The sequence below is a fragment of the Vidua macroura genome, chromosome 2 (genome assembly GCF_024509145.1).
Source record: "Vidua macroura isolate BioBank_ID:100142 chromosome 2, ASM2450914v1, whole genome shotgun sequence".
NCBI lineage: Eukaryota > Metazoa > Chordata > Aves > Passeriformes > Viduidae > Vidua > Vidua macroura.
Window position 1 is genome coordinate 94,089,307 of NC_071572.1, and position 12,190 is coordinate 94,101,496.

The window sequence follows — 12,190 nt, forward strand, 5'->3', positions numbered from 1 at the left end:
GATATCAAACTGAGTTTTCTGTGGCTCTTTTAGAGGTGAATACAAAGCAGTGAGTTGTCTGGCTTATTTGGTGTTATGAATTCAGCTTGATGTCTTTCATCTTTGTTGGGGGGGTGGAAAAAGTGTCAACAAAAAAATGACAACATGTTTTTCTGTAGCAGTGAAAGAAAAGCAGGAGCAGCCAGTCTGCATGCCATGGGTTTAGTGCTCTGGAAGTGCTTCTCTTGTGCAACTGGGCTGAGGGAGAGCGTTTTTTCCTTCCCAACGTCACTGCAATCAGATATATGGGTGCAGCTCTGCTTTACTGCAGCATGATGCAGTTGTGTATAGTTCAGCGGGCTCTTCTTGGAAGCAGGCGGAAGGAGAGCAGCTGACCAGAGCAGGCAGAGGATGTTCATTAGAGGGTGCTTTTTTTCCCCCTAAAGCTAAGCAGTACGTGTGAGATTCCTGCAGCTGCAGAAGAGACGGTTTCAGTGGGGCTTCAAGTTGATACTCGGTTCGCGAGAGGAGGTGCATCCGCTCGGGCTGACAGCTTCTGATGGGAAAACAGCTTCAGACAGGCAGGCTGCACGTTATCAAAGGCACGGCTCAGACACCCTTCGGGAAGATACTCTAACTGTGCCTATGGAACAAGTGCTGTGCTGCTGTATATGCCTTAACCGACCAGAAGAATTTTGCCCGGTTGTGGAATGGAATAAATGAAAATACTGAGTACTGAGGGGGCGAGGGAATAAAATACTCTTCAGATAGAATTAAGAACAAGCCCCGAAGGAAGAGCAAAGGACAAAAATCTCATGGTGTGTTGTTGTTGTTATTGAGCTTTTAATTTATTTTTTTTTAATGAGCTTACCTACCATGAACGGAAGAAGTGGATCTGCGGAGACTTCATTTCCTCTTCTGACCCCTCGTTTACATCACTGACTGGTGACAGTCACATCTACATACATAGTACCTGCCACTTCAGCTGCTCAGAATTATAGAAGCCTCTTTGTATGCAGCAGACATGGCTAGCCAGCAGGATTCAGGCTTCTTTGAAATCAGTATCAAATATTTACTGAAATCCTGGAGCAATAGTGAGTAGCAGAAGAGTAATCTTTTCATATTATGCGTTGCTTGGTAAATAGCTAGGATAACCTAAAGCATAGAATCTTACCTTTCTGTATGTTTGTGCTGTATAAATCAAGTAATTTTTGCTTTTGTCAGCTCTAAAAATCAAATTGTCAGAGATTTAAATAGGTTTCATTAACTGCAAGGGCTGTAATGAGATTATACTAGATTTTGCTTGATTAAATTCTGAAGTTAGGCTGCTTTGTGGGTCTAACAGTATGTTGCAGAGAGTGCATTCCAAACAGCGTTTCCTGTCTACATGTTTGTTTGATTTGTTCAGACTTTATCTAAATATTTTTTAAAATTATGTTTAATCATAAGGGTGTGGCATTGCTCAGAAGTTGGTTTTTATTAATTGTGCACTGAGGACAAAATATCACTACTTCAGGTCTGAAAGTAATTTTGATGTGATGGGAAGCAAAACATCAATTGCTTAAAGCTGCATGTCCCACCCTTTATGCTTAATTTCAGAATCTTATGCAATATTATCTTATGCCAGGAAGAATCCATCTGTTTATCTGATCCAGGCTGGGTTTTGCAGAATGTAAACAAATAGCATTTTAGTCTGCCTTAGTCTTTTCAGTACTGCTGTTCCTGATTTCCATTGCTTTTTTAATCAATTACTCTATAGATGTTTTAGCAATATTATATAATGAAGATGTCTGAATAAAATTTAGTGCTTGCAAATATATTCAGATTAAGTAAGGTGATGAGATAACACTGTCAGAAATTTGCTTTTTAAATAAAGTACATGAATAGTATATTCCTTCTCTATAGAAGCTTTTATTAACAGTGCTAAATCTCCATATTTAACTGTTTTTAAAAGATAGAACACAATGTCTCTGGAAAAATCTAGCTTGGCTACATGTGAAATAAGGTTCTGATCATCCTACTGTCTATAATTTCATAATGGCTGCATAAAAGACTAGTATTTAAATTCAGCGGTGTAAAAGAATTGCAAGATCTGCTCAATACAAGGAGAGTACCTTATATCTGCAAAGAAATAAACAAAACACTATATTAGATGTGTGACATGCAAGACTTGTATTCATTAAATGATATCCATAGAAACTGTATTTTTCCAGGTCATTTGTAACCTCAGTAACACTGTAGTGCTTGTTTGAATCTGTTTTTCTACCACAAGTGTGAAGCCACCAGGGAATAATAGTATTACCTGAACAGCAGTGCTTATCTGCCCTCCTACAAAAATATTTAGTGCATATTCATTCAAATAAGTGATCCCACAAGGACTAGGAGAGAATTTTATGATTCAGTTACCTTCTTGGACTAATATTAATCTAATACTGAGAACATAAGTGTGTATTGTGACAGCACATATTTTATGTCACAGCTTATGACAGAAGAAAAACAGGTCAGTTTATGGTACAGAAATCAAATCAGTTCTGGAATTAATTTTGTAATAGTTTACTGTAACTTGAAGTAAAACCAGCACTTAAGAATATAAAACCAACTACATTATAGAATTAAATATAAAGTGTTGTTTATTTCTTTTTCCTTTATCTTGAAGTATATTACAAGTATTTCAATATAGGAAAGGTATTTCTAGTCTGAAATTAGAAATCCTTAAGTTCTAGTTTAGGGAAATGGAAACAGTATATGAATAATTGATATTTCTGACATTCTTTTAGCTAATAGATACCCCTTCTACTGTATCTGAAGAAACAGTAAGAGGAATTAGAGTAAATGAACCCAGGTTGCCTTAAAACTTGTTGCCAATTAGGTTTTTTTTTTTTTTCCTTTCATACTGGAAGGGTATGTTTGTAAATCTGAACGTATCCTTTCTAGCTGAAAAACAAACTATTGGATAAGAAGACAGTTGGGAGTTAAAAAAAAAAACCTAGGGCTTTCTTCAGCTCTGCTATGTGATGGGTGGAGCAGAGGAAAACACTTCCCTTGCTTGAGAAACTGCTGGGAAGCCTGCACATGCACGCATGGGAGCATGTTTTTAAGAGGATAGGTGCTGTGTCTGCACACCCAAGACTAGAAGTAAGCCATAAATTATGCTGGGGCATTTACGTAGCAGCAAGAGGTCTAACATACAGTTTTAAAAGAAAAATAACTTTGATTCCTACAGTGTATATTTTGCTGCAGTGTTAACAGTGTAGAGGTGCTGTCCATGTATGTTTCTGCAAACTGGCACTTCAAAACATCAGTTTAAATAGCATTTATCCTTTCCAGGCTTTTTAGTCCCACCAAAACTAGTCTTCCCATAGATTTGTGTTTTGGCTTACACAGAACATTAGCATTTCCTAGCAGATTGCCATCCATGTCTGTTGCCCATACCATGAAATATACTCAGTTATTCTACTTGGAATGACATTTTTCCCCGATTTTGCTATCTAAGGAGTTTAGCAAACTAGCATTCTTGACATGCCAGGCAGGATTTCAGTTCAGTGTCACACAGCACTCGCTGAGGTGTTCACGTAGCATTTGTATGTTCATCATCCAGCTAAGGAGGCAGGTAGTTTATGGACAAGGGGTTGGTTCACTTTAACTGTTGCAGTCAGGATGACACAGTCTGATACAGTCTGTGGTGTGTTTTCAGAGAGCCTGCGCCCTTCCTCCTGGGGGATAAAACAGCCAAGTCACAGTCTGGCCTTCAAATCATCCCATCAAACTGAGAGATCTCAAAATACTACTTTGTGCAATTCCCAAGACGTACTTTTGCTCTGCATGTGTCCATAAGAGATCGTGCATGTCGTGCTATCTGGAAAATATTCCTGTATTGTGTCGGAGATGGAATCAGAACTGGGATTCTCTGGCTGGAAAATAAGAATAGTCTAAGGGGCCTTTTTACCCATCTCATGTGTTTTTATATTTTCTTAAATATTTGAGGGTTTTTCATAAGTGCTGCATTAGTCGACAACTGCATTAATCATTTGCATTACTTCTTTTTGAAAGTACTGCTAAAATGACTATACCTGCACAAGATGAGTGGTGCTCACTTGACTCACTGAGGTCAATAAGCTGACAAGAATAAAATAGGACTTACCAAAACTAGGACAATTAAAAATCTTTTTCTCAGATTTGTTGTGGGAATATTGCAAAATGGACTTTTGTAAATAAACATTTGTAATTTATTCAAGGCATAATACATGAATACAAATGTTAAGTATTTGAAACCAGATCTTTCCTTAGAATTTTTTTTTTTACTTTTTTGAATGAATAAGATAGATTTATTCTGAATTTAATTTCCAAATGTCTTCTTCAAATTCATAGTTAAAAAAAAATCTGAACAGGAATTTTGAAGTCTAGCTACAAGAAACTAGAGTACCATCATTATAAACTGCAGGAAAGTCTATAATAAATTCTGCCTTTTGCAGTTCCTAGATCTGATCAGCAATTAAGTTTATTGGAGGAAAGGATTCTATAGAAGAATCTAAATGGCACAGGTAGATGGCTCACTCATGCTCTCACAAGTCAGCTCCTGTGTGGGCTTGTAGAAGCTGCATTTCTTTGTCTCATAGTTACTAGAGATAGGTTTTAAGGTTTCTTTCTGTGTAATGAAATGAAATTATGTATTCTGCATAGGGAATATTGTATTTGGCACGTCTTATAGAACAGTTATCTGCCTGATTTTAAGGGTTGCAATGCTTTTTTATCTTCCTTTGAACAGAAAGGGGGTTTTCTACGAACTTGTGTTTAATGCAGACTCAGCAGAAGGACTTTTCTAGTATCCAGACTTCAGGTCTCTTTCCCGTGGCCATATTTCTTTGCCTTCTTCCACAGTAGCCAACATCTACATCAAAATCCTCATGTCATCATCCTCTTACCCTTTGTGCTGTACAAAGCCCACTGCTCAATCCTCCTACTGCACTGTGTTCTCTTTCTCTGTGCCCCTGTGTGCCCAGTCCCTGTGGCAGCTGTCAAAGGCTACTTCTTGTTTACAAGTGGTGGTAACATCAGGGACAGCCCAGGCCTGGGACCACACAGTCACCCACATCAGCTCACATCCCACAGCACTCCCAGTAGGATCTCTGGCTCCTCCACAGCCTGCTGGTCATGTACCGAGCTGAACACGGGGCTAGCATCAAAACAAGTTCTGTGGTCAAAAGAGCATCAGGCATCAGAGACTTCCCAGTGGCTGATGTGAAGCCTGGAGTGTTGCTAACTGCCATGTGGTCAGCCGTGTTTTGTCCTTCTCTTGAAGATATGTTTCTACCATGTCAGGAAAAGAAATTAGTGAAGACATTTGTTTCATTAAATGAATGTAATACACAAGGCAATAAAACTCAGCCTTTTTACAGAGGATGTTCATGAGGTTCTGTGTTGATCAGCAAGAGAAAAGGGAAGGCCACAGACACTTTCTTAGCTGAAAGTCTGTTATGTCCAAGTCTGTGATGCATTTGTTTGATCTTCTAGGAAGATTTTATTGTGCATAAGAGTGAGAACAGCTGTTTTGTAGGGTTCCCTTTTCTGCAGTCAAACACAGACCTGTTTAAGGCTGAATATTCTGAGCACACCATGCTATCAGACATAGAGATTTGTAGCAAGATACCAATCAAGGGAAGAGGCTCTTTCCTGTTTCCCACTGCCCACTTAGACAAACACATTCACTGACCAAGGAGAACTTAGCCTTCCTTACCCACTCTCTTGCTCTGGCATCCATACTCTTGCAGACCCAAATAACCTGATTCCAGAAGCTGATGTGCTGCAAGCTCACCCTGCATGAAGAGGATCAGTTCTTGCCTGAAGCAGCTGGGGAAGGGACAGGGCCTGTGGCTGCAGTGGGCAGACAGAGGAACTGGGACCCATGTGTCCTGCTGGCCCCTGAGGTCTCACCCCGACACACCTGCAGAGAGCTGGCCCTTGCACGGCTGCTGCCTTTGGGGAGCCCTGGGCACAAAGGTTTAGCATCTGCTCGTGTCTGGCATCTGACTCTGCCTGGGACAAGGGATGCCATTAATTCAAGCTGTTGTGCTACCTGAAGGGGATTGATTGCTCTGTCCATTGAGCCTGAAGGGAGGGTGCATAGTGTATTCTTCAGCTCTAAGTAGTCTGTGATTGTCAACAGTAAAGTGTCTTGCTTGATAATGGCGACTGTTATCTCCCAGGAACTTCCTTTGTGTTTAGTCTGATACGAAGGGAAAGGTAGTAAACCGCAATGTTTAGGCTGTTTGGGTTCTGGTGGTACCCATTTAGAACTTGCATTTTAACCTGGTTCTTCTCAGAAGTAAGGGAAAGTGAAAGTTTTATTACTTTGGAAACATGAGAATTCTTTAAAAATGTTTTTTTTTGTTATTTTGATGTTTGCTACTCTGTTGAGGACATTCCAGAAGCATTTCTACCATACTTGGAGGGGGAAAAAAGATGAGAAAATCATAAATGCTTTATTGCAAGATTCAGTTGATTTGTAGAATGAGTTTCCTTGTCATTAAAAAGTTTGAATTACTGCAGTAAAAATCTACAAATGCTTTCACTGCAATGTAGTACATAATTTTTTGTGGTAAAACTTCAAAACACCAAAATATAAGATGATCTGGAAACTAGGCTTTGTTAATTACTGGTAGCTATTCCATGAAGGTTCTAATTATTTTGCTTGTGGTAAAAACCAAACTATTCTGTTACACTATATGCATTCCCTGTGAGTGATTAATTTGTGATATCCGTGATGTTATGAAAATACCAGCAGTTTGTTTTTTTCTAGTATTGCTAGTTATTATTCAAAAGGATCAGGGAAAGAACTAACAATTCTTATGTTTCCTCTATTCATGTAACATACTGTTGAATAAGCTGTGGTAGCTTTTACTTTTATATGTCTATATAAATATAAAAACTATAATTATGAAAAAGGGAGTATATATAGGTATAAGGAAAGTGATAAACAGGATACCTTAGAAGTATAAAATGTACAATAGTGTTTAAAATCTAATACTGGACAATAGAAGTTATTATATTTATATGTTATATTAAATTGCTAAATTTAATGAGCAATTTATTTAATTGCTAAATTTAATATGTTTTATTAAATTGCTACATTTGCTTAATTAATATAACATTTATATGTTATATTAATTGTTAAATTAAATTTATGTTATATTAAATTTATATGAAATATTACATTTCCTATTTTCTCCACTTTTGATACACTCATTGCATTAATAGTTTAACTATTTTCTGCGTATTGACTTGAGAGCAGTAGGAAGCTGGCTCTACAGCTACAGAATTACAATGGCACATGCTTGTCCAACTTTATTTTCTATTTTCATTCCTAAGTTTCTAAACAGTCAGAAACTACAGATACGTTCTATGAGTTGGTAGCCCTAGAGACTGAATTCCTTTGGGTGTTGAAACCATGAATGGCATTGCAGTAGCTGTGACTGGGCGGGACAGTCTCATCCCAGCCTCTTACTCCTGTTGCCATGCTCCTACCCCTTCTCTACCACCCTAATTACCCACAGAGTTAATATCCTGAAAGCTAAACTTTCTAAAATTGTGTAGATGCTGGTGTCAGCTTGAGAAAGGGGATGAGCGTACACTACTAGGAGTGGGAGGCAGTTTTGGCTGATTCCTGCTGTTAGTCTGGTGGAACTGTATGGTAAATCATATTTACTTTAATGGTGACTCCTGTACCTATGCCTGCTTATAAATAATAGTTCTTCTCCAGGAAGGAGACAAGTCTAGCTTTCGCATCCCCCCCTTCTCAGAGCATCAGCAGTGAAGTTGTTGCCATTGTTTCCATGATAAATTTGGAGTGCAGAATAATTTCACAGAGATAAGTAGCTGAGTTATTTGTAAGTTGGTAATTTTTCAGTCACTGCAGTTACCTAAACTAGATTATAATCAATTGTCCATGGAAAGAAAATCGCTTCTCCTCAGATATACTTTCTTCTGAATCCTTTGTCTATTGCACTAGCTAAAAGGAATACCAAACATAATGTTCAAACTTGGCAGTAGCTCTATTGGCAAGATATTTTAAGTTATGGAATGGTTTATATTTTTAAGAATGCAAATAGAAAGGTGTTCAATAGTGTAACAAAGCAGGACAAAACATCTGCTATCTGGCTCATCATCCTGCTCACAGCTGGAAACTAGGGGTAGCAGTGGAGGGGGGGATTATGACCCATAGTTCAGTTAGGTGGCAGTGAACAGGGGTGGAAAGCAAAGGATGTAGGACAAAGGGAATAAGAGAAACGTATTAACCTGTAGAACAGGATGGAGAGACAGCCTTTTATATATTGTATGCATACCTTAAATGTTGGCATACAAATACATGCATTCTGGAAAACACTAAGGAAGAAGTCAAGTGCTACATGCAGTCACAAGTTACAATGTCGCAGCAGCAAGCTGGGTGTTAACAGCTCACGCTGTTGGAATGCTGTGATGGATGGATGGATACAAGCTTCTGAGGGAGGACCTGCAGGGAAATAAGGAGTGGAAGTTGCTGTCTTTGTGAAGGAACTCATTACGGATTTGGAGCTCTTCTATGGGATGGACGTGTGACAGTGTGCTAGAGAGTTTGTGGGTCAGGATTAGAACAGATGACTTGAAGTGATGGTGGGAATGTGTTACAGGGCATTGATCGGGGTAAGGAAGTGTAGAAACAACTTTGAACAACTTGAGGAAGTTCATTAATTGTTGATGTTGGTTCACATGAGAGAATTGAACTTCCTGATGTCTGCTGCAAGTGCAAAATAGTAGGTTGCAAGCAGTCAAGATTTCTTGACAGTGTTGGAAGTCACTTCTTGAATTACAGTGACCAAATGGGTGAAGTGCAACTGGGTCTGTTACCCATTAACATGGAAGACCTGACTGGAGCTCCAAATCCTGAGAAGAGTGGGGAAAGGGTGGCTGTGTACAGACCCTGGACTTAAGGAGAGTAGATTTCAGTTTTTGAGATTTCAGAAACTATTAGTGGGGATCTCATGAAGGACAGCTCTAAAAGGCAAAGGAACTTAGGAAAGCTGACAGGTCTTTGAGGTCAGCATCTTCCAAGAACAAGAATGGACTCCACATGCTTAAGGAAACAAGCAGGAGTATGAGGTGATTGGTTTGGCTTATCAGGGACCTCTTGGCTGAGCTCCACTGTGATAAAGGCAATATATCTGAAGCAGAAGCGTGATTTGGCTGCAAAGAAGGAATTTACAGACATTGCCTGGGCACACAGGGACAGTGCTTGGAAATTTAAAACACAACTGGAGGTGGGCTTTGCAAGGAATATCAAAGTCAAGAAGGAGTGTTACTCTTGCTTCCTTAGTGGTAAAAGGCTGGACAAGGGCAATGTGGACCCATTGCTGAATGAGGCAGGGAATTTAGTGATGGTGGACTGAAGTACTTAGTGACACTTCTGCCTCTTTCTTCAGCAAGATAGTCTCTCTGGCCACTGTCTGCCAGGTTCCAGAGTTCCACTTGATATGGCACATCTCAGAGGGGGAAATGTAGAACTTGTTCAAGTTTAGAGTTCAGAAGCCCAGACTCTCTTCTTTGCAGGAACTACTGAGAAGCCTGGCAATTCCTTACATATTTATGATCTTCTATATTTTGCCAATTATAGTCATATTCAAAACCGAGGGATGGCAGAGTTTTTCTTTTTACAGCAGACAGCAGAGCTTGCTAAAACAAGCCACTGAATGAAACGCATCTGAAGAAACACTGACTTCCTAGTTTGCTCTCAGCCAAGTAGCAGTAGTTTCACTTAGATACTGAATCTCCTTGCTTCCTCATGTGTGTGAAAGAGAGATTGCAAATATAGAGACACTCCCCAAAATATTGATGTTTATGCATAATGTAAGATTACTGATACAACAGGTGTTAGAGGTGCCTGAGAGATTCATCATTGTCATGTCTCAGAAGAGAGGTTTTGGGGCTCTTTTCAGGACACTGGTTTGAAGAGAAATCTGAGTGCTGTTTTGTAAATACTGTGGGATCACTATAGTGACAGTATCGTGTTTCTCTAGGGGAATACATTGCTGATAAAGAGCTTAATTAGGTGATTGGAGCCTTAGGAGAGAAGTTTCACACATTAAAAAAAAAAAAAAGGGAAGCCCTTTTGGGAGACATGCTCTACAATCTTTATCCTGGACACTTTCTATTCTTTCAGAAATTTGTAGTGCTAATGCATACAAGTTGAGAGACTGCTGTGGTTTTTCACTAGTCAGTGAGGGGGTGAGAAATCACAGTTTTTTGTATGGCCAAAATGTGAAGACATTAGATGGATTAGTATCAGACAAGGGCTGATCAACAGAATGCATCAGATCTTGATTTTATTTATAGTCATGAAGTTGGAGATGGTTTTAGTTTTATTTTGAAAAGCTTGACTTTGGAAGACTAATTTATATTCCCTTGAATTCTTAACTAATACATGGCTCAGCACAGAAGTCTAACAAAGATACTGGTTTGAAGGAATTCTCCTATAATTGGGTGGACATTATGCTAACATTTTTTCCTAATCTCAAGCTATGTCCTCTCTCTCTCTGTAACTTTGAAGAGTTTCAACTTGTATATGGAGTAAATTAAACCACAAAGGATGTCCATTTCTAAATTGGTTTGTTTTGATACTGTTTTCCTTGAACAAGTTTTGTTGAATACAATATACAGAATTATCTTTCTTACTGCATTTCTGATTATTATTTATGAAAGCCTTTAAATGCGTGGAGTAATTTTTTTTTTTTTTAGTCAGAAGGTTACCTGGATAGAGTTCTTGTGGAACTTCTACCTTGAGAAGTTTGCAGAGTGGGTTTCTGCTTATACTCACAGCAATGCAGTGTTGTATGTTTTCATAATGAGGTTTATTCTTCGCACATTACTGAGATACCAAGTGGTGAAAGTAGTCATTCCCTTGTAATTGGAATTGCTTTAGATAGCTTTCCTGTGGAAGCAAAACTTATTCAGCCTGTTTGCCTGTCTGCCTTTTTTTTGGACGTGTTAACCAAATTCAGAACAATTCAGAGCAGGGTAGAATTCTTAAAGATACTTAAGTTACTATGAATTTGCAAATTGAGGCTGTTTGATAGTGAAGAGGGAATCTCAGATGTTGAAAAATGGCTGCATGAGCCTCCTGCCTTCTTAGACGCAGGAAAATCCTTGCTCTGACAGCTTTCATAAATACCCCAGCTGTGAAACCAGCTTCAGTCACACCTCTGAGAGGATTGCACACAAAACTCATTGTGTTGCCTATTTTAAACTACATTCACCGGATGCAAATTGACATTCATTAATTCAGGGAAAGTGCAGGGAAACCACTGCAAATAACTTGGTTGCAATGGGCTCCATTATAATAATATTCATACAGTGCTTCCCATCTGGAAGCTTTACAGACTTAAATTCTTCCAGCATTATTACCTGAATATGAAGGATTGCTTTATTGCTATTCCTGGGCAAATCAAAACAGAGAAATTAACTGAGAAACATGTATCCTGTGTTAGATCTGGAAATGAAGCCCTGTCTTCTATTTTTGTACTGGAAGAACCATTTCTCCTTCACATTCTTGTTAGCCAAGTGACACATAAATCATGACTCAGCCAGTTAATATATATAATGAGATTTTTAATTGACAGTAAGTAGTAATTTTCATATGGAAATGTCATTGGGTTGTTTTAAAATTCCTCAGCATGCATATTTGTTGCTACTGATGTCTTAAATAAGGAGAAAATTACTTAGCTGTATTTCTTTTTCTATGAAGGCAGATGTTTGAAACAAATAGCCTCACCCCACCCTTTATCTGTGTGCCATCTGAATCAAAGCTAGGTGGTTATTTTGATTTTTGTTCTAATGTTCATAGGCAGGAAAATGGGACAGAACAGTGTATGTATTCTTTACTGGGATGAGTGTTTGATCAAGAGCATTTCTGATTCTCTGGGAATCAGAAGTTGGAATGTATCACTTTTTGAAATATAGAAGTCATCAGGGTTTGTAGTAAATTAAGCAAAGTCTCAGTGTGTCCTTGGTGAATCTTGGTGACAAATATGTCATGGAAGATGAGAATATTTTCGAAGGGAATGTGAAGTTAAAAATGTTGGTTGTTTTTACTCGTTTGTCTGTCATGTATTCAATCAGTAAGGGATAGGACAGGTTGAACTGAGTGTTATTGCAGACCTCCATAGCAACTGAAATGACTGAAAGA

General features: G+C 38.6%; 1 protein-coding gene across 2 annotated transcripts in view; it reads left to right on the forward strand.

The window, feature by feature from the left end:
* The first annotated feature begins 1,003 nt into the window (after positions 1–1,003).
* The window catches only part of FRY (FRY microtubule binding protein), a 159,177-nt gene continuing 147,990 nt past the window's right edge, over positions 1,004–12,190 (forward strand). For both annotated transcript variants that reach the window (XM_053971972.1, XM_053971971.1), the window contains exon 1: positions 1,004–1,073. In XM_053971972.1, the coding sequence (XP_053827947.1) occupies positions 1,004–1,073 (70 nt within the window). The remainder of the gene's footprint in view (positions 1,074–12,190) is intronic.